Source organism: Colobus angolensis, unplaced genomic scaffold (assembly GCF_000951035.1).
Source record: "Colobus angolensis palliatus isolate OR3802 unplaced genomic scaffold, Cang.pa_1.0 Scaffold4, whole genome shotgun sequence".
Lineage (NCBI taxonomy): Eukaryota > Metazoa > Chordata > Mammalia > Primates > Cercopithecidae > Colobus > Colobus angolensis.
In genome coordinates, this window is record NW_012117376.1 from 13,721,906 (window position 1) to 13,743,044 (window position 21,139).

The following is a 21,139-nucleotide window of genomic DNA, read 5'->3' on the forward strand; positions in this document are numbered from 1 at the left end:
CTGCGCAGCCTGCCCTTCGGGACGCTGGCGCTAGGCGACACCGCTGCGCTGGATGCCTTCTACAACGCGGGTGAGCGCTCTGGGGGCGGGGCCGGATCCGGGCGGGACTCAGGGTCCTAGGAGGGGATCCAGCCGGGCTCGACGGCTCAAGGGAGGGGCCGAGAGGGTTATCGGGTCTAGGGGACTTAAAGTGAGATGAAGCTGAAGGGCTTGGGACAGGACCGTGAAAAAAGTGTGATTTAGGGGATCTGGGGCGCGGCCAGGCTCGGGACGAGACAGGGATCCGGGCGCAGCTCCAGGCCCTGGGGTTGGGGCTTAGGCACCCTTCAGTCGGAGCGGTGCCCAGCGAGCCGGGCAAGGATGGGGCAGGGCTTTGGAACTCTGGGGCGGGGCGGGGAGCGGCGCGGGGCTGGACTCAGCCTCAGCCTCAGGAGGCTGTCACGTGGATCTCTTGAGGACGATTACTGGGAGAGGAGCTTGGACTTAGGGAAAGGGGCTGTACCGGGGAGGCTGGAGTTGAGGAGTCCTAGCATACTGTTTCCGAGGATCGGGCTGGAGAAGTAAACAGAGAAGCGAAGGGGCCCAACGGGACTGGATACTGGGTGAGGGAGCTTAGGTTAAGTGGCCTCAGCGGCCAAGAAAGAATGGGCGGGGAAGTGGGCGGGGAAGGATGGGCCAGGGGCGGGGCCAGAAGGAGGCTATTCCCCCGCGGGTCACTCCTCCCTCCAGCCAGCCCGGATGCTCCGCCCCCATACTTACTTGCTCATGCTGGAGTCCGGTAGCTGTGCTTCCTGGATGTCCATGAAATCGTAGCCTAAAATGAAGGCTGACCCGACGACCACTCGGACACAAAGACACAATTATCGACAGACACAAATCACATACATGTTGACTCGTGCAGGCCCTAGCAGACGCTGTCACACACACACGTACAGTCAGACATAGTAAGCTGTACATGTCACACATATATACATACATCCATTTAGGCACAGCGTTGTCCATGCACACTGATGGTAGCCCCTTTCAAGAGACTGTGCTGAAGATCAAAGGGAGGGGACTTCCATGTTTGCGCAACTCCCACCTCCCAAATGTCCTGGAACAGACTCAATTGGTCCACAGCCTCCCTTCCCCCATGCCAGGTGCTCACAGGCTCTGAACCGTGGCCTGAGGGTCCCAGCCCAGTGAGCCTAACTCCTCTCCTGCAACACCACAGAGATCAGTTCTGTGAAAGTGCCGGGGGCCCCTAAAAAGGGCGGACTGAAGCCCAAAGCAGAAACAGACCCTACTGGAGTCCCACAGCAAGGCAGGTCAAGCCAGGATGGACCCCTGCTCCTTCCTCATCAAGCTGGGCTTCAGGGATCAGCGCCGCCCCCTCTGTGCCTGCAGACGTGGTGGTGCTGGAGGTGAGCAGCTCGCTGGTACAGCCCTCCCTGTTCTACCACCTTGGTGTGCGTGAGAGCTTCAGCATGACCAACAACGTGCTCCTCTGCTCGCAGGCCGACCTCCCTGACCTGCAGGCCCTGCGGGTAGGTGGCCTGGGCCTGGTGGGGGCAGGCAGGGGGCTGGGGTAAGGCCTACACAGAACACCAGTATCTGACTGTCTGCCTCCTGCAGGAGGATGTTTTCCAGAAGAACTCGGTGAGCAGAATCCACCTCTCACTCGAAAGTGCCCTTTGACTTCCACTATGACCTCTGACCTCCACTAATCCTCCTGGCTTCCTCAGTCACCTAACGCCCCCCTGACATCCCATGTGTTCCTCTGTTTCCTGTTGCCTCCTCTCATGATGGGTGCCCCTTTCCTGCAATTTCAATTCCCACTGGTGCTGACCTTTGATGCTCTCACTCCCCTTATCTGTGCTGACCTCTGACCTCACTGATTCCTGCCTCCCTCCCACCAGGATTGCGTTGGCAGTTACACACTGATCCCCTATGTGGTGACGGCCACTGGTCGGGTGCTGTGTGGCGATGCAGGCCTTCTGCGGGGCCTGGCTGATGGGCTGGTACAGGCTGGAGTGGGGACTGAGGCTCTGCTCACTCCCCTGGTGGGCCGGCTTGCCCGCCTGCTGGAGGCCACACCCACAGACTCTTGGTAATGAGGGCCCCCAGGGAGGGTGCTCCAGGAGGGTGCTGGTGAGGGTACAGTGGGCTGGGGCTGAGGTGCAGGCCCCACCATTCTCTCTCCCTGCCTCCCCTGCCCTGGGCATCAGTGGCTATTTCCGGGAGACCATTCGGCAGGACATCCGGCAGGCGCGGGAGCGGTTCAGTGGGCCGCAGCTGCGGCAGGAGCTGGCTCGGCTGCAGCAGAGACTGGACAGCGTGGAGCTGCTGAGCCCCGACATCATCATGAACTTGCTGCTCTCCTACCGCGATGTGCAAGTGCGTGGTGTTCAGAGAGGCAGTAGGGCAGCTGGCATTTGAGGTCAGACAAACCCAAGTTCAGCTCCTGGCTAGGCCACTTGCTCGCTGGTGGTGGCTTTGGGCAAATGATCAAACGTCTCTGAGTGTTGGCTTCCTTATTTGTTAGACAGGATGAGTATGTTGCTGCCTCCTGGGGCCGTTGTGAGGTTGGGAATGCCCAACATGGGGCACAGAGCAGGTTCTCCCTGTGAGGTGTGGGGTCTGCTGGGCCCAAGGAGGTGTGCAGAAGATGGTGGCTGGGTGGGATGTCAGGTGTGGGAAAGGACCCTGGCTCAAGGTTCCTTGGGGCCTGGAGGCCCATGATGCCAGTACTTGCCGTTCCCTGATGCAGGACTACTCGGCCATCATTGAGCTGGTGGAGACGCTACAGGCCTTGCCCACCTGTGATGTGGCCGAGCAGCATAATGTCTGCTTCCACTACACTTTTGCCCTCAACCGGTGAGTGGCAGAGCAAGGGTTAGGTCATAGCCACATAAAGGTTTCCGAAACCTGGGTCTCTGCTGTGCAAAGCCATTGCTGTCTGGGATCACTGCTGTTCGGGGAATTTGCTGACCAGGGTGACTGATGTCAGTAGGTCCCTGCTGTTCTGAGTTACTGCTGCCTGGCCGGGGTGGGGGAGGTGGTGCTGCCTGTGGTATGGTCACCACTGTTCAAGATCACTGCTCCTAAGGGTCATTGCATCTAGGAATCACTTCTATCTGAGGTCACTACCCCTAGAGAGGTCAGTGCTGGCCAGGGTCACTAGCATTTTGAGGTCATTATTGTCAGGCCCGTGGAAGGGTCCCTGCGGTTCAGTGTCTAGAGGTCCCTGAACAGAGTAGGCCAGGGCCATCAGCGAGGACCTGAGCCCATCTTTTCCCTAGGAGGAATAGGCCTGGGGACCGGGCGAAGGCCCTGGCCGTGCTGCTGCCACTGGTACAGCTTGAGGGCTCTGTGGCACCGGATCTGTACTGCATGTGTGGCCGTATCTACAAGGACATGTTCTTCAGTTCAGGTTTCCAGGATGCCGGGCACCGGGAGCAGGCCTATCACTGGTAAGGAGCACAGTGAGTGGCTGGCGGGCTGAGCTATGAGATGAGGGATGGTGCTGTGGGCATCGGTCCAGCCCTGTGCCCCCTACCCCCACCCCAGGTATCGCAAGGCTTTTGACGTAGAGCCCAGCCTCCACTCAGGCATCAATGCAGCTGTGCTCCTCATTGCTGCCGGGCAGCACTTTGAGGATTCCAAGGAGCTCCGGCTAATAGGTGAGCATAGATCCTGGCTCTTGTCTCGTCACCCACAGGGGTTCAGAGGGGCCTGGGAAGAGGGCAGGAAGAGAGTGCACTGGGTAAGAGTTAGGATGAGTTCATCCATTTTGGACTGTCCTGCCCATACCCACACCTGGGTCCTAATACCTGTTCTGGGCCCTCAGGAGCCCTCAAACCCACAAATGTTCCCTAACACATCTGCATGTTCATATACCTGTGCCTGAGCTCCTGTTCCCACCCGAGATCTTGCCACACCCAATGATTTACTCATATCTGTGTTCATGTCCACACTCAGGCCCACAGAAATGGTGGGCCTCACTCACCCCTGCACCCACACTCACTGGAGCCCATGCCCCTCTCCCCCAGGCATGAAGCTGGGCTGCCTGCTGGCCCGCAAAGGCTGCGTGGAGAAGATGCAGTATTACTGGGATGTGGGTTTCTACCTAGGAGCCCAGATCCTCGCCAATGACCCCACCCAGGTGGTGCTGGCTGCAGAGCAGCTGTATAAGCTCAATGCCCCCATATGGTAGGTGGCCCCCTCTGCATTCTTGGCCTGACCTGGGCTGTCAGCTCCTGCACCTATGTCCATTGGCATGCTAGACTGAACCCTGAACCAATGACCTGGCTACTTTTAGACCAGTGCCCGTGGCACACCATGCCAACGTTCTAGCTATATCCAGGCCAGTTTCCTCTCCCTGGCAGTGCTGGTTGGTGCCTGCGCTGAACTGAGGATGCGGCTTTGCGTGCAGGTACCTGGTGTCTGTGATGGAGACCTTCCTGCTCTACCAGCACTTCAGGCCCACGCCAGAGCCCTGTGGAGGGCCACCACGCCGTGCCCACTTCTGGCTCCACTTCTTGCTACAGTCCTGTCAACCATTCAAGATGGCCTGTCCCCAGGGTGATCAGTGCTTGGTGAGGCCTGTAGGGGTGGTGGACCTGGGAAAGGGGTAAGCCCCTTCTGACCGACCCTACTCCCGCACTGCCTGCAGGTGCTGGTCCTGGAGATGAACAAGGTGCTGCTGCCTGCAAATCTCGAGGTTCGGGGTACTGACCCAGTGAGCACAGTGACCCTGAGCTTGCTGGAACCTGAGACCCAGGTGAAGTCGCTGCTGAGGCCCCTCACTCACCTCTGCTGGGACCTTTTCTGTGGAGCCTTTCTCCCATTCTCAGACCCTTCTCCTGTCCCCAGCACCCCCCATCACACTCCATTTCTTCTTGCAGGACATTCCCTCCAGCTGGACCTTCCCAGTCGCTTCCATATGTGGAGTCAGGTGATAGGCGGGACCTGGGGCGACTGGAAAGACGGGAGGTGAGGGTCGCCGCCACCCAGCCTGACACTCACTGGGTTCTTCATCCCTTCCCAGCGCCTCCAAGCGCGACGAGCGCTGCTGCTTCCTCTATGCACTCCCCCCGGCTCAGGACGTCCAGCTGTGCTTCCCCAGCGTAGGGCACTGCCAGTGGTGCGCAGTCTTTCATGGTCAGGGTACTCTGAGGACCAGGATGCCCGGGGGAGTGGGGGAAAGAAAGGGACGACGTCCCTCAGGTGCCCTGGGTTATGTGGGGACCAAGATGCCCCTCCCGTGAGTCTTACCTCCCACCTTCAGGTTCTGCGGCCTGATCCAGGCCTTGGTGACGAACCCGGATTCCACGGCGCCCGCGGAGGAGGCAGAGGGCGTGGGGGAGGTGTTGGAGGTGAGGACGCGGGACTGGGAGCTCGCGGAGGGCGAGGGGCCGCGGGCCCTGCTGAACCCCCATCTCACTCCGTGCCCGGCAGTTTGATTATGAGTACACGGAGACGGGCGAGCGGCTGGTGCTGGGCAAGGGCACGTATGGGGTGGTGTACGCGGGCCGTGATCGCCACACGAGGGTGCGCATCGCCATCAAGGAGATTCCGGAGCGGGACAGCAGGTGCGGTGCGTGGCCGCGCGGGCGGGGCTGAGGGCTCGCGAGGGCGGAGTGAGCTGGGCCACGAGCTGAGCGGCTCCTGTGGGCGGGGCCTAGTGGGCGGGCTCGTAGGACCTGAGAGTTCGAGCCCTGTGGACTGGGCCCGTGGGCGGAACAGCCAGGACCATGCGGGCGGGACTGAGGTCTGGAGGGTCCTATGGGCCGGGTAGTAAGGGTGCGGAAGTTGGGAAAGGGCTTGTGGGCGGGGCAGGTCCTTGGGGCGGGGCCAGGCTGGGGCGGGATGGGCTTCTCTGCCCACATCGGTCCCTTTCCTCTCTCCCCTACCTCCCCCCAGGTTTTCTCAGCCCCTGCATGAAGAAATCGCTCTTCACAAACGCCTGCGCCACAAGAACATAGTGCGCTATCTGGGCTCAGCTAGCCAGGGCGGCTACCTTAAGATCTTCATGGAGGAAGTGCCTGGAGGTGCCTGCCCTGTGTGGGATGGGAATGAAACTGAGGTGTGGGGCATGATACCGAGGCAGGCAGGGTTGGAGAGCCCAGGGGGAAATGCACCCTAGTGCGTGTGGGTGGTGTAGCCTAGAATTAGCTGAGGAGTGGCGCTGGGTGATGGAGTTGGGGGTTTGACATGGGTGTGTCTGGGCCTTGAGCAGAGATGCGGGCTGGAGCCAGTGGGTAGGAACAATGAACTTGGACTGTCCCCACCCAGGCAGCCTGTCATCCTTGCTGCGGTCAGTGTGGGGACCCCTGAAGGACAACGAGAGCACCATCAGTTTCTACACCCGCCAGATCCTGCAGGGACTTGGCTATTTGCACGACAACCACATCGTGCACCGGGACATTAAGGTAAGCCCTGGGGCTGGCCCGCCTTCATCTGCTGGGGGTGGCGGGGGAGGACATGGTCTCAGACACAGGCTGGCAGAGTGAGCAGACCTGTTGCAAAGGGTAGGAAATTAATCAGGGAGGCTCTTTAGAGAAGGAGGGGAGAAGTTCAGCTCTGAAGCCAAACCAATTGTCAGCTCCCAGCCCCCGAGGGGCATGTAAGTGGGATGGCAAGGGGACAGTGTTGACAGAGGCAGGACCAGGCTGGGATCTCCAGGAGATGGGATCCCAGAAAGAGGGTCTAGTTCTGCTGGCAGGGGCCCAGCTCAGTGTCCACTAATGACTATCGATCAGGGGGACAATGTGCTGATCAACACCTTCAGTGGGCTGCTCAAGATTTCTGACTTTGGCACCTCCAAGCGACTGGCAGGAATCACACCTTGCACTGAGACCTTCACAGGTAACAAGGTGTGGGGGTGGTGAGTGGGAATGCTGACCTGGGGCAGAAGATGTCTTGGAACTTTCCAGGGAATGGGGTTGCTCCTAGGCATGGAGTTAAGAGTCCTAATGGAGAATGAAACCCAGGGTGAGTGATTGGGCCAGGGCTGAGGTGATGGCATCTAGAACTGGAGCTTGGATAAGTGATGAAACTGACTTTAGCACTTGAGGAGTGTTGATGTAGGCCAAGGTGGGAGTTGGAGGAAAAAGCTGGTGATGGAGTTCAGGGGGACGATGCAATCCAGGATGTGTGCTGGAGTGCTACTGTGGGTGATGGAGTCTGTGAATGTGGTGGAGCCCAGAGTGAATGATGGAAGCCTTGGCAGGTGATGGAGCCTCGGTTGGTGATGGAACTCAGGATAGATGTTTGATGACCAGGATAGGTGTTGAGGTACGTTTTGGATGATAGGTTCAGTATGGGTGCAGTCGGCCTGAGGATGATGGCATTCCCCTCCCCTCTCCAACCCCATGTTAAAGCCTAGATGGGCATCAGTGCTCCTGCTTCTGTCCTAGGAACTCTGCAGTATATGGCCCCAGAAATCATTGACCAGGGCCCACGCGGTTATGGGAAAGCAGCTGACATCTGGTCACTGGGCTGCACTGTCATTGAGATGGCCACAGGTCGCCCCCCCTTCCATGAGCTAGGGAGCCCACAGGCTGCCATGTTTCAGGTAAGACCCCTTTGGGCCTGGCACATGGAAGTGGCACAGGGCCAGCCTGGGCCTTGGACACCTCTGAATGTCACCCTTGTTCACCCTCCCCCAACAGGTGGGTATGTACAAGGTCCATCCGCCAATGCCCAGCTCTCTGTCGGCTGAGGCCCAAGCCTTTCTCCTTCGAACTTTTGAGCCAGACCCCCGCTTCCGAGCCAGCGCCCAGGCACTGCTGGGGGACCCCTTCCTGCAGCCTGGGAAAAGGAGTCGCAGCCCCAGCTCCCCTCAACATGTTCCACGGCCCTCAGGTGCTTGAAGGTGGCGGGATGGACACACTGGAGGGCAGAGGAGTTGTGGAGCTGTGAGGGGGGAAGAGGGCCCAACTGACAGCTCTGTCCCTCCCTCAGATAACCCTTCCGCCAGTCCCATTCCTTCAGCCGGCTCAACCACCCAGTCTCAGACATTCCCACGCCCTCAGGGACCGTCTCAGCACCCGCCCAGCCCCCCAAAGCGCTGCCTCAGTTATGGGGGCACCAGCCAGCTCCGGTGAGACCTAGGCTCCTGGGATGGGTTCCCTTTGCCTGGTTTTGCCTTTTTCTCCCCTCCTACAAAAGCCCTCCTTGGGGACCTGGGCACCTTGACCACTTGTGAATGTGGAATTTGGTGCCTCCCCATGCCCTGTTCTGGCAACTCTAACTTGGACTTGTGTCCTCTCAGTGTGGGGTTTATCTATGTTCATCCCTGTGAGGTAGCATAAAAGCAGGAGAGCCAGAATTCAAACCCGGCAGCAGAGGTGACTGGCTGGTTGCTGCCCGTCTTCAATCAGCCGCTTGCCCTTGTGCCCAGGGTGCCCGAGGAGCCTGCAGCCGAGGAGCCTGCGTCTCCGGAGGAGAGTTCGGGGCTGAGCCTGCTGCACCAGGAGAGCAAGCGTCGGGCCATGCTGGCCGCGGTGCTGGAGCAGGAGCTGCCAGCGCTGGCGGAGAATCTGCACCAGGAGCAGGAGCAGGTGGGCGGCCCACCCTAGCGCCCCCTGGTGGTAGCGCAGGGTCAGGACGCCTGTTGATGTCCCCGTCCCCCCACTACCCCACCTCCGCGGCAGCGTCTCATTTGGCTGGAACACTCGCTGACCACCCCTCTCTTCCTTCTCAGGGGTCCCGTCTGGGCAGAAACTATGTGGAAGAGCTGCTGCGCTGCCTCGGGGCACACATCCACACTCCCAACCGCCGGCAGCTGGCCCAGGAGCTGCGGGCTCTGCAAGGACGGCTGAGGGCCCAGGGCCTTGGGCCTGCACTTCTGCACGGACCGCTCTTTGCCTTCCCGGATGCGGTGAGGGCGCCTTCTGGTAGTCAGAGCTGCCCAACAACAGGTAGTGAGCTCCCCATGCCTGGGGAGGTGCCAGGACTTGATGTTCCAAGATTCCCTGTCTCCTCCCTGAAGATGAGGCCTGCAGCAAAAAACCGTCTGCCCAGTCCTAGCTTCCCAGCCCCTCCCTGGACCTCAAGCCCGCCCATCCCACTTGCCTCCCACCGAAGACTTTCTAGGCCTTTCCAACTCAAGCTCTGCCTCTAGTTGAGGCTCAGCTGTCTCAGCGGCGCCCTCCCTCCCCCTGCAGGTGAAGCAGATCCTCCGCAGGCGCCAGATCCGTCCACACTGGATGTTCGTTCTGGACTCACTGCTCAGCCGTGCTGTGCGGGCAGCCCTGGCTGTGCTGGGCCCGGGTAGGAGGGGAGTGCCACGGCCTCCTGCCAGCGAGGGTGTGGTGCTTGCTGGGCGCGGTGAACATCGAATGGGGCCGGTGGGGGCCAGGCGGGACAGGGGCAGGCAGGCGCCGGTGGGGGCGTGACTAAATGGACAGCTCCCATACTGGCACTGCCTGGGGCCTGCCCAGAGCTGGGCACCCTACCCCCGCACTCCCTTGCTGGGGTCTGGGGGTCCCAAACAGGCGTTGTAGCCTTGCCTGAGTTCATGGCACCCGGCTGCAGAGGTGGAGAAGGAGGCGGTCTCACTGAAGTCAGAGGAGCTGAGTAAAGAAGGGGACTCCCAGCAGAGGCCACAGCAGAGCCCAGGCCAGCAGAGCCTGCTTCCAGTGGAGCCTGAGCAGGGCCCCGCTCCTCTGATGGTGCAGCTGAGCCTCTTGAGGGCAGAGACTGATCGGTAAAGCCCCTTGGAATCGCTCATAGCCTCTGCCGGGCTTCAACCCACTCCCCACTCACCACTCCATTCTACTCTTCTCTGCCCCACAGGCTGCGGGAAGTCCTGGCCGGGAAGGAACGGGAGTACCAGGCCCTGGTGCAGCGGGCTCTACAGCGGCTGAATGAGGAAGCCTGGACCTATGCCCTGGCCCCAGAGCCCCCAGGTGAGTGGGCCTTGGCTGGAGAACACTATTGGTGGGTTCGAGGCAGCTTCTAGCACGAGGCACTCTTGGGCTCATCACCTAACTGCTTCTTGACAGCTGCTCTTTCAACAGACCAGGGCCTGGTGCAGTGGCTACAGGAACTGAATGTGGATTCAGGCACCATCCAAATGGTGAGGTGGGGAGTGCTTGGCTATCCCTGACCTCACCAGCCAAAGCCTCCATCTCTGTCCATCTTCTCGCTCTTCTCACTGTGCCCTCTGATGCAGAGAATCTCAATACTGGAAGAACACTTAGTATTCTCTTCCCATTGTATGGATGAGAAAACTGAGGCCCAGAAGGGTGTGATCTGCCTCAGTATTTTGGCAGCAGAGCAGAGCTAGTACCCGGGTCTCTGGACACATCTTTCTGTAATTTCTTATTTCCCTGTTTCTGCGGGTCTTTGTCCACATCCAGCTGTTGAACCATAGCTTCACCCTCCACACCCTGCTCACCTATGCCACTCGAGATGACCTCATCTATACCCGCATCAGGTACATCCTGGGTCCCCCAAGGGTGAACCATGCATGTGGCCTCATCCTGGCCAACTGCAGGCCTGCCTAGGTTCCTTCCTGGAAACCAAAGGGGCACCTGGGTCCCCTAGTGACAGAGGGGGCACTGGGCAGACAGTGGGTGCAAGAGAGGGTCCAGGGCCACCTTCCGGCTGAGCCACACAGAGTCCATTACCCCCAGGGGAGGGATGGTATGCCGCATCTGGAGGGCCATCTTGGCACAGCGAGCAGGATCCACGCCAGTCACCCCTGGACCCCGAGAGGCTGAATGAGGGCATCAGAGGCCAGACAGATCCAAGGACGGATGAATGGAGAGGACAAAGGCAGCTTCTGACACACCAGCCCCAGGACCTGGGGTGACTGGAGGAAGCCAGGCGAGTGGGGGCCAGGACTGGTTCCAGTGAGAGAAACCAACCACAGGCACCCAAGCACTAACAGACAAAACGTATTAAACAGAACACTTTTGAACCTTTGTCCTGGCAATTTTGGAGGTGTATGGGGGGAGGGGTACCCTGGGAAGAGCCCCCTAGGTCTTTCAAAAAAAATTTTTTTTTTAGGCCGGGTGTGGTGGCTCACGCCTGTAATCCCAGCACTTTGGGAGGCCAAAGTGGGTGGATCACAAGGTCAGGAATTTGAGACCAGCCTGACCAACATGGTGAAACCCCATCTCTACTAAAAATACAAAAATTAGCTGGGTGTGGTGGCTTGTGCCTGTAATCCCAGCTACTCAGGAGGCTGAGACAGGAGAATCGCTTGAACCCAGGAGGCAGAGGGTGCAGTGAGCCGAGATCACGCCATTGCACTCCAGAGCAAGACTTTATCTCAAAAAAAAAGAAAAAGAAAAAGAAAAATTTTTGGCCGGGCATGGTGGCTCAAGCCTGTAATCCCAGCACTTTGGGAGGCTGAGACAGGCGGATCACAAGGTTAGGAGATCGAGACCATCCTGGCTAACCCGGTGAAACCCCGTCTCTACTAAAAAAGAATACAAAAAATTAGCCGGGCGAGGTGGCGGGCGCCTGTAGTCCCAGCTACTCAGGAGGCTGAGGCAGGAGAATGGCGTAAACCCAGCAGGCAAAGCTTGCAGTGAGCTGAGGTCCGGCCACTGCACTCCAGCCTGGGCGACAGAGCGAGACTCCGTCTCAAAAAAAAAAAAAAAAAAAAAAAAAAAAAAACTTTTTAGAGACAAGGTCTTACTCTGTCATCCAGGCTGGAGTGCAGTGGCATAGTCATATTCACTGCAGCCTCAAGCTTCTGGATTCAAGCGATCCTTCCTCCTCAGCCTCATGAATAGCTGGGACCGCAGGTGTGCACCACCACACTCAGCTAATTTTTAAACTTTTTTTTGTAGAAATAGCATCTTGCTTTGTGGCATAGCTCACTGCAGCCTCGAACTCCTGGGCATAAGCAATCTGCCTGCCTCAGCCTCCTGAGTAGCTGGAACTACAGGCATGTGACACCACCACTTGCAGCTAATTTTTAAAATTTTGTAGAGATGAGGTCTTGTTATGTTGCTCAGACTGGTCTTGAACTCTTGGGCTCAAGTGATGCTTCTGCCTCAGCCTCCCAAAGCATTGGGATTACAGGCGTGAAACACTGTGCCTGGCTTCTCTGAAGTCTTTGTGGCAGAGTCTAAAGTTCCTTAATCTGGCCCCTCTTACTTCCCTGGCTCTTTCCTGCAATCACTTTTCTTCCTCCCTGCCCCAGCAGACACCAGCCTTTTATTGCCCTTAGAGCAGACTTTATTGACTTTAGCCAAGGGAAGGCCCTGAGATGGGGGTCCAGAGACAGAGGCTTGGTGGGGCTACGTCCTGGGGGCCAGGTTGGTTCTGAGGGGTAGAAGGCCATCCACCCACTCGCATGGCTGCTCCAGGAGGGCCTGCCACAGCCGCTTCTCCTCAGGTGTGGAATCCATCCAGGGCACCTGCAGCCCATAGCTGCTGCCTGGATGTGGGTGGGCAGGGGCTGAGGGCATGATCACATTGGACACCTTGGGGCCCCCAAACACCTGCCTGGTCCCAGATGATGCACTGTCCCCCATTACCACCCTCAGTTCTCAGTAGATATCAAAGCTCAGGAAAGGATAGAGAGGTGTCCAGGGCCACACGCTGAGCCCCCATCTCCCAGGGCCTGTCTCAGGGAGCTACCCCACTTACCGGTGCCCAGGCTGAGGCGTGTGCCCCCCAGCTGGCGGCTAGCCAGGGCCCCATGGTTCCAGAGGGAGAGCTCGGCACAAGCCTGGCGCAGGTCGGCAGGCCCAAAGCCATCATACACCATGGTGTGGTTGAACACAGGTCTGAGGCTGCGTCGCACAACCCTTGTACGCTGGCGGCTGGCCCGGCTGTCATCAGGCAGTACGAAGCTGTGCGGGAGGTGGCCTGGCATCAGGTGACCACCCCTCACACTCCCTAGAGTTATCCAGTCACCACGTCCCACTCATTCTCCCTCACATATGTCCATGTCCCCTGGCTCCTGCCTGCCTGACCTCAGACCCTCACTGCCCTGGGACCTTTGCAGCAGCCTCCTCTCAGGTCTCCTGGCTTTAAAAGTTTCAACTCCTGGCTGGGCGAGGTGGCTCACGCCTATAATCCCAGCACTTTGGGAGGCTGAGGTGGGTGGATCACCTGAGGTCAGAAGTTCGAGACCAGCCTGGTCAACATGGTGAAACCCCATCTCTACTAAAAACACAAAAATTAGCTGGGTATGGTGGCGTGCACCTGTAATCCCAGCTACTCGGGAGGCTGAGGCAGGAGAATCGCTTGAACCTAGGAAACAGAGGCTGCAGTGAGCTGAGATCGTGCCACTGCACTCCAGCCTAGGCAACAGAGCGAGACTGCGCCTTAAAAAAAATAATAATAACAAAGAAAAAGTTACAACTCCTATTCACAGGGCTGCAGAGCGATGTCTCTGAAATGCAATTCTGCTACTCTCACTGGCTCAGTGACTTTCATTATCTCCCTTTTGCTCCACCACCACCCCTCCTCAAGCAGTTTCCAAGGTTTTTCTTTCTTTCTTTCTTTCTTTTTTTTTGAGACAGAGTCTCACTCTGTTTTGCCCTGGCTGGGGTGCAGTGGCATGGTCTTGGCTTACTACAGCCTTCCAGGTTCCAATGATTCTCTTGCCTCAGTCTCTCAAGTAGCTGGGATTACAGGCGCCCGCCACTACGCCTGGCTAATTTTTTGTACTCTTAGTAGAGATGGGGTGTCACCCATCTTGGTCAGGCTGGTCTAGAAATCCTGACCTCAGGTGATCCCCCTGCCTCAGCCTCTCAGAGTGCTGGGATTACAGGCGTGAGCCACCATGGCTGGCCTGTTTCCAAGGTTTTCAAAGCCTGGGAACCCCCTTGGCAAAATACAGCGTTGCTCAGAAGTACAATACCTGAAAGAAAGAACGCCTCTGGCTGCATCAGGGTGATCGGCACCCAGAAGTGATCGGCCCACCGCCATTTCACTATCTAAAGGTGGGGGCAGCACCTGGAGGCACCCCTAGAAGTCCCCTGGAAGCTTACTTTGAAGACCACTGAACTATAAGTTCTGGGCCAATCCCCACAGTCTGCCCTCTCAGGTTCTCTGTGGAAGGACCCCTGCAGCCCTCAGCCTGAGCTTTTCAACAAGTCCTACAGGCGGGCAGTCACACTGAAATGCAGCTCCTCAAAGGTGTCCTCAACTTTCCTGACTCCAGGCCTTTGCTCAAACTGTCCCCTTCACCCCTGCTCAGTGGCGAAAGCCCAGGCTGCGTGATCAAGGGTTGATTAGTAGGGGTTTGTCGTTGGGCACTCCACTGCAGTCAAAAGAAAGGGAAGCCCCGAGGGCCAGAACTCCTCACCATTGTACGTAAGTGTCCAGGGATCCTGCCCGCAGCGGCAGGAGGTCCCGAGCCTCCTTCACCCAGAAGTGCAGCTCCCCGCTCGGGGGCAGTCCAGCGCCTGCGGAGAGGCTCGGCTCAGGCCTGCATACGGATGGAGTCCACCGCCCCCAAACCCAGGGACAGGAGTCTCCTGCTTTTCAGGGCGTGTCCAGCTTGGCCTCTCCGGCTGTCACTCACCCTCGGAGCCGGCGGGGACGTACTTGAGGGACAGGGCGAGTAGCCCGCGGCTCAGAAGGTCGTCAGGAGAGAGTGGGACCTGCGAGAGGCGGGCTTGTCGTGGAGCAGGGGCTAATGGAAAGGGGTCTCAGGAGGGTGGGATCTGCAGACCCGGATGGGGTGCGGTTAGCAGAAACGGTGGGGCCTGCAGGGCGGAACCTAGGGGTCCCAGCGCCCTCAGGGAAGGGGCCGTGGCAGGCCGACTTCGCCTGGGGCCGTGAGGTTAAGTGGTTGAGGGGAGGCTCTGTCGAAGGAGGGGTCTGAGGGGGCTGCGGGAGAGCCTGGTGGGGTAAATGCAGGAGACCCGGGCTGGGCCGCAGGTCTCCCCACGCGGCCTGGCTGCCTCACCCGGGGCTGCAGGGGGAGCCAGGTGGGCTCAGAGCCCCAGTCCCACGTGTCCAAGGGCACTTCAACTTCACCCAGAAAGATGTTGCGACCCAGGCTTTCGCGGTGCCACACGGACAGGCTCAGCACGCGGCCCTGGAGCTCGGCCTGCGGGACGGAGTACTGGGGACAGGAGGTGCACTTTAGCGGAGCACTGCTGGTGGCCCGCGTAGATGCTGCACGAGTTGGCTGGGGCGGGTCCTACCGCGTTCCTACCGTGAAGGAATTCTAGGGAGCCCCGAAGGGCATTAATGGGGGCCTGGACTATCACCACGCCCACCACAAGGCTGACACACTGGAGAACGAGTTAATAGCCCCCCCGCCGATCCTCCGGGCTGCCCTTGCCACCTCGCCCCGCAGGAAGGGGCGTCCTGTTCATTAACGGGGAACCGCACCGTGGTCACAGCCTCACCCGGAGAGTCTCGTTGAAAACCGGATTCAGATTCCGTTTCTTCACTGCCGTCTTGCGCTTGCTCTGCTTATCCGGGAGGAGGTAGCTTTTGACGTAGCTGGGAAGGTGAGAACCCGAGGTGAGGAGGGGCCCTCCCAGAGTCTTCTCCCCTGCCTGTGGGCTCCCCCAGCCACCACCCCGAACACATGCCAGGCCTCGTGCTAAGCGCTTTACAGGGATTGTCTCAATCCCACGCCTCCCAATAGCGCTGTTGTTCCCATTTTGAAGATGAGGACGAGGAGGCCGGCCGAGACCCTGTGAATGGTGGGCTGGGCTGTGACAGCCGCGCCCCGCTTGGCCGACCGGGCACTCACGGGTCCGAGCGGCGGCGTCGGGCAGCGGCCAGGCCCTGGCACTGGATCACGTGCACGCGCAGCTCGGAGGCACCCGGCTCGTAGTGCAGCGCGAAGTGCACGGAGCCGCGGACCTGCACCGCCTCCGCCTCGCCGGACAGGCTCATCTGGCTGCCGCTCAGCTGCGGACAGGATTGGGTGGGAGTCAGGGCCTCTCGCAGGGCTCACGTCGGGGCCGGGGGGCAGCGCGGAGGCTTCAGACCGGAGTTATGAGTGGTAGGCCAGGGGGCTGCAGCGTTGGGTCCCGCGGCGAGGGAGGGGCAGGCAGGGGCTACGCGTCGGAACGTGTCCACCTCCCCGGCCGCCCGGGTTCCCACCCTCCCGTCTCACCGTGGAGGAGTTAAGGCTGGACACGGAGGAGCTGCTACTGAGCATGCGGTCGAGTGAGGGGTCCGGCCCCGGGGCCTCCTCCCCGTTCTCCAGGATCTGGGACGCGGCCTTGGTCTGCAGAGGGGGCAAGTGACGGGGCGCCCCTTCTTTCCCCGCCCCTGCCCCGAGCGCCCTGGGTCGCGAGCGGCTCGCAGCCCTGGGCAGGAGCGCTCCCCGCCCGGAATCCGCTCCGGATCTTGAGAGCAGCCGCGGGCCACTCCCGCCTACCTGGGCTTGCGGGGGCCGCGGCTCCTGCCCTCCCCTCGACGCGGGCTCCAGCTCCGGGTCCGCCTTCTCGGCACAGACCTGCAGGTCTCCTTGGCCAGGGTCTGGGGTGGGGCATGAGACGCTAAGTGAGCCCTCTCCTGCCCGCCCCTGAACGAATTTGGAGGAACTGGTTTACAACCCCAGCGAGCTGCAGATTCAGGCCCCGGTGCTGCCCTGGGATCGTCCCCACCTCCGAGGCGGGGTGGGAGTGGGGGTGAGGAGGGTGAACACAGGTGGTTGGGGCCCTTTAGAGCTGCCTCTGACCCCTGAAACCTCTCCGTGCTCCCCAACAGGCGCTCCCACTCACCTTCCTGGGCCTGGGACGCCTCCTCAGGATCTGAACCCTTTAGCGGGACAGAAGGCGATGGGAAATCAGGTCCCTGAAGGAAGGAAGGGATAGAGGTCACAGTGCGGGGGGGCTGGTGAAGAAGGGGTCAAAGGTCATATTGGGGTCAGAGGTCACAGACTCCAGCCAGCTACCCCAGTTTCAGGTTTAGAGCAGCCCACCGGGCAGGGCTGGCAGCAAGCTGCAGGAGCGGTGGGACCAGGGCTTCACAGCCCACCCCGCAGGGCTTGTGCCGCCTGACTCCCTGCTTCCATTGGTGAGAGCATTCATACCTGAGTCCTGCACCTCTGCCAGGCCAGGCCAGTCCCAGTCCCTCCACACTCTTTTTTTTTATTATTATTTTTAATTGAGAGGGAGTTTCACTCTTGTTGCTCAGCCTGAAGTGCAATGGCGCGATCTTGGCTCACCGCAACCTCCACCTCCCAGGTTCAAGCAATTCTCCTGCCTCAGCCTCCTGAGTAGCTGGGATTGCAGGTTATGCAGCACCATGCACAGCTAATTTTGTATTTTTACTAGAGACGGGGTTTCTCCATGTTGGTCAGGCTGGTCTCGAGCTCTCGACCTCAGGTGATCCACCCATCTCAGCCTCCCATACAGGCATGAGCAACCGTGCCCGGCCTTTTTTTTTTGTTTTTTTGAGATGGAGTCTTGCTGTGTCACCCAGGCTGGAGTGTAGTGGCCAGATCTCAGCTCACTGCAAGCTCCGCCTCCCTGGTTTACACCATTCTCCTGCCTCAGCCTCCGAAGTAGCTGGGCCTACAGGCGCCCACCACCACGCCTGGCTAGTTTTTTGTATTTTTTAGTAGAGATGAGGTTTCACCGTGTTAGCCAGGATGGTCTCGATCTCCTGACCTCGTGATCCGCCCGCCTCGGCCTCCCAAAGTGCTGGGATTACAGGCTTGAGCCACCGTGCCCGGCCCTTTTTTTTTTTAATTTTATTTTTTATAGAGATGAGGGGCATTTTGCTATGTTGCCCAGGCTGGCCTTGAACTCCTCAGCTCAAGCGATCCTCCTGCATCAGCCTCCCAAAATGCTGGGATTACAGGCATGAGCCATTGAGCCTGGCGCCACTTCACCCCTTAATAGCCAGAGTCAGAAGTTCCCTTAGAGGCTGGATCCATACCACTGTTCACCACTGTTCCACCCAGGAGATGATGAGGTGCAGACACGGGAAGGGACATGTCCAGGGTCTCCCCATTCCCAGGCTGGGGCTCTTTTCCTCCCTTCCCCCCGCACAGTCCACCTCCCCTCCAGGGACACTGTACTCACTTGCTGGTTCATTCACTCTTACCTCAGTCTCCCTGAGCCTCTCCTGAGGGGCCTCATCAATGGTGAGCCTAGGAGTAGGGAGAGGACGCTCTCAGAGGGAGGGACCCTGGTCACTGGTGGGCACCATCTCCCTCTTCCCGAGACCCCTCCTCACCTGGGCTCTGGCCCTTCTTCCTTCTCTTTCACAGCAGCCTCAGCCTCCCCGTCGCTGCCTGGAGCCTGGTCTCCTGGGCGCAGGTGAGAAGTTCTGTGAGCCCCCATGCTCAGGAAGCCTGGCTGTAACTCGAGAGAGGCCCTGGGAGATGCCCACCCACCCCACGCCCACAGAGGGGCATTGCCCACTCAAAGACACAGTACCAAGGGCAGCCAGGACTGGAGCCCGAGTGGTCCTCTCTCCCTGTCCACATACAGACAGCGCCCTGGATGGCACATGGCTTGCCCTGCCCGGAAGATCTCTCACCCCTGGCGCTCTTCTTCCTGCGCATAGAGGCTCGGACAAGGTCAGAGCCGAAGTGCGCATTGTGGTGCCGCTGGGAGCGTGCTTCCTGGAACCAGTCCCCTGTCAGGACCTTCAGCTGCCCTGGGTCTGCCAGTGAGGCCCGGAGCTTGCTGGAGGAAGGGGGAGGGTGTGGCTGTCATGACTCACTCAAGCAACATTCCCACAACCCACATGGTACCAGGCTTGGGACCAGGGGCCAGGGACCCAACAGCAAATCAGACTCGATCTGTGCTGTGGAGGAGCTCGGGCTGCTGGGGAGACCGAGCCCAAAAGAGACAAGTACATTATAGTGAACTGGATGATGTGATAGAAATAAGAAGAGCCAGCTCTGCCTGGGAGAATCCAGGAGGGTTTCCCAGAGGAGGTGACATTTGAATTGCCTTTATTTATTTATTTACTTATTTTGAGATGGGGTCTCCCTCTATGCCCTGGCTGGAGTGCTGTGGCACAATCTCGGCTCACTGCAACCTTCACCTCCCAGGCTCAAGTGATCCTCCCACGTCAGCCTCCTGAGTAGTTGGGACTACAGGCGCGTGCCACCTTGCTCAGCTAATTTTTTGTATTTTGTTTTGTAGAGACGGGGCTTTTCAATGTTGCCCAGGCTAGTCTCTAACTCCTAGACTCAAGCGATCCACCTGCCTCAGCCTCCCAAAATGTTGTAAACCACCGTGCCCAGTTTTGAATTTCTTCTTAAAAGACAAATTGGAATTCTCCAGGTAGAGAAGGATAATAGTTATTACACTTTTTATTTTATTATTATTTTTTTGAGACAAGGTCTTGCTCTGTTGCCTGGGCTGGAGTGCAGTGGCATCATGATCGTGGGTCACTGCAGCCTGACCTCCTGGGTTCAAGCAATTCTCTCACCTCAGCTGCCTAAATAGCTGGGACTACAGGCACATACCACCACGCCAGGCTAATTTTTTCATATTTTGTAGAAATAGGGTCTCACTGTGTTGTCCAGGCTGGTCTTGAATTCCTGGGCTCAAGCAATCCTCCCGTCTCAGCCTCTCAAAGTGCTGGGATTACAGGAGTCGCCACTATCCCTGGCCAATTCCTCTTAAATCAGTGAAGCAGGACTCCTTAGCCCCATTTTATAGACAAGGAGCGTGGTGCTCAAGGAGGTCAGGTGAGTTGCCAAGGCTACAAAGCTAGGAAGTATCTATCCCCAAACATTGCTTGTAACACCCATGCTCTTCTACCACCGTGCTCTTCCAGTACCAGCATAGGCATAGAAGTCCAGTGTGGGTTCAGGGACTGGGGAGCATCTGAGTGGCTGGAGGGGTCACTTTGTGTCTGTGTGTTGGGTGGGGGTTATGGTGGAAGAGGAGATGGTGGGGGCTGGCAAGGACCGACCAGGGAGGCCCAGTGGACCATGCCTAGGAGCTTGCCCTTGACACTGGGGAGCCAGGAGAAGTTTCAGCGGGGACATTAAGGACAGATCTGGCCAGGCATGGTGGCTTGCATCTGTAATCCCAGCACTTTGGGAGGCCGAAGCGGGTGGATCATCTGAGGTCAGGGGTTTGAGACCAGCCTGGCCAACGTGGTGAAACCCCATCTCTACTAAAAATACAAAAATTAGCTGGGCGTGGCGGCAGGTGCCTGTAATCCCAGCTACTTGGGAGACTGTGGCAGGAGAACTGCTTGAACCCGGAGGGGCGGAGGTTGCAGTGAGCCAAGATTGTGCCACTTCACTCCAGCCTGGGCGAAAAAATGAAACTCTGTCTCAAAAAAAATAAAAATAAAAATAAAAAAAGGACAGATCTGGGGAACACCAGCTGCAGGAGGTGGGCCCAAGAGGCAAGCCTGGAGGCAGAGAGGCTGGCGAGAAAGCTGGTGCAGTCACCCCTGGAGAAGTGATGAGCTGTGAGCTGGCCAAGGCCAGAGGAGACTAAAGGGCGAAACCAAGAACCACACAGACATCTGACGGCGGTGGTGTCAGTAGGGAGCAGAGTGGGGGCCACTCAAGCCTCTCAATGCTCCCTGGCCAGGGTCTGCCCTGCCTTGCCTTACCTGACCCGCCCCTCCTCCAGCTGGCGCAGGCGGGCATCTCGTTGGAGGACGCCAGCAATGGCCTCCTGCTCCTCCTCTGTCAGGAAGCTGAGGTCCAATAGTCCTTCAGTCTCAGGCTTTGGCCCATGCGCCATGGGGAGGGAGGGCAGAGCCCAAAGCCCCTCTTGAGATGGGTGGCCCCTCTGGGGCATCAGCTGGGGCTGTGCCCCAGCTGGGCACACGTAGCTTCCTGGGGGCAGACCAAGGGTCAGGTCAAGCCCTGCACAAATGCTTGGCACATCCTGGAACCAACAGCCCTTTTCTCCCCAAACACTTGGCCAGGTATGGGTAGTGTGCCACGCCAGGACGGCTGAGCTCAAGGTGGGGTGACAGGCACTCATGCACACATGCATACACTAGCCCTTGAATGCACTCAGAGACACAGTGGAAGAAGCAAGAGACATACATGCACACACCCTGAGGTAGGGCCACACAGAACTGCAGCGATGGAACACACAGACACACGTGCACACGCGGATCCACGTAGGCATAGATATGGCCGCACATGCATGCACATGGACACCTGCATAAAGACAGGCACATGTACAGCTGTTCCCCCAGAAAGGGCCCTTTGCAGACACAGACCGGGACCCGTGCCCACGAGAGACATGCACATACATTCTTTTTT

The 21,139-nt window shown here is 58.7% G+C and overlaps 2 protein-coding genes across 4 annotated transcripts in view; one reads left to right on the forward strand and one right to left on the reverse strand.

Annotated features, from left to right (window-relative positions):
- Positions 1 to 6: 6 nt before the first annotated feature.
- On the forward strand, positions 7 to 10,917 carry MAP3K6 (mitogen-activated protein kinase kinase kinase 6). 2 transcript variants are annotated; one of them, XM_011955565.1, is made up of 29 exons: positions 7 to 70; positions 1,387 to 1,526; positions 1,615 to 1,638; positions 1,899 to 2,089; positions 2,208 to 2,376; positions 2,750 to 2,856; positions 3,282 to 3,452; positions 3,550 to 3,662; positions 4,032 to 4,191; positions 4,415 to 4,577; positions 4,655 to 4,762; positions 4,887 to 4,936; positions 5,030 to 5,125; positions 5,270 to 5,357; positions 5,440 to 5,573; positions 5,905 to 6,032; positions 6,277 to 6,413; positions 6,744 to 6,849; positions 7,401 to 7,558; positions 7,656 to 7,848; positions 7,948 to 8,086; positions 8,387 to 8,546; positions 8,690 to 8,866; positions 9,153 to 9,258; positions 9,523 to 9,694; positions 9,784 to 9,896; positions 9,993 to 10,066; positions 10,350 to 10,426; positions 10,626 to 10,917. In XM_011955565.1, the coding sequence occupies exons 2-29, from the start codon at positions 1,467 to 1,469 to the stop codon at positions 10,714 to 10,716; spliced, it is 3,465 nt and encodes a 1,154-aa protein (XP_011810955.1). In that variant the 5' UTR covers positions 7 to 70; positions 1,387 to 1,466; the 3' UTR covers positions 10,717 to 10,917. The 2 variants fall into 2 exon arrangements, with proteins under 2 accessions (XP_011810955.1, XP_011810956.1); XM_011955566.1 differs by lacking the exon at positions 1,615 to 1,638.
- A 1,248-nt stretch (positions 10,918 to 12,165) lies between these two features.
- SYTL1 (synaptotagmin-like 1) overlaps positions 12,166 to 21,139 on the reverse strand; it is an 11,845-nt gene continuing 2,871 nt past the window's right edge. The window contains exons 2-15 of one of the 2 annotated variants that reach the window (XM_011955568.1): positions 20,473 to 20,701; positions 18,424 to 18,572; positions 18,118 to 18,190; positions 17,986 to 18,031; positions 16,656 to 16,692; positions 16,310 to 16,410; positions 16,043 to 16,156; positions 15,674 to 15,834; positions 15,321 to 15,417; positions 14,873 to 15,031; positions 14,486 to 14,564; positions 14,267 to 14,366; positions 12,598 to 12,803; positions 12,166 to 12,385 (exon numbers count right to left, since the gene is read on the reverse strand). In XM_011955568.1, the coding sequence (XP_011810958.1) occupies positions 12,246 to 12,385; positions 12,598 to 12,803; positions 14,267 to 14,366; positions 14,486 to 14,564; positions 14,873 to 15,031; positions 15,321 to 15,417; positions 15,674 to 15,834; positions 16,043 to 16,156; positions 16,310 to 16,410; positions 16,656 to 16,692; positions 17,986 to 18,031; positions 18,118 to 18,190; positions 18,424 to 18,572; positions 20,473 to 20,663 (1,653 nt within the window). In that variant the 5' untranslated portion in view covers positions 20,664 to 20,701 and the 3' untranslated portion in view covers positions 12,166 to 12,245. Of the gene's footprint in view, positions 12,386 to 12,597; positions 12,804 to 14,266; positions 14,367 to 14,485; positions 14,565 to 14,872; positions 15,032 to 15,320; positions 15,418 to 15,673; positions 15,835 to 16,042; positions 16,157 to 16,309; positions 16,411 to 16,655; positions 16,729 to 17,985; positions 18,032 to 18,117; positions 18,191 to 18,423; positions 18,573 to 20,472; positions 20,702 to 21,139 lie in introns of both variants that reach the window. The other variant, XM_011955567.1, reaches the window with a different exon arrangement.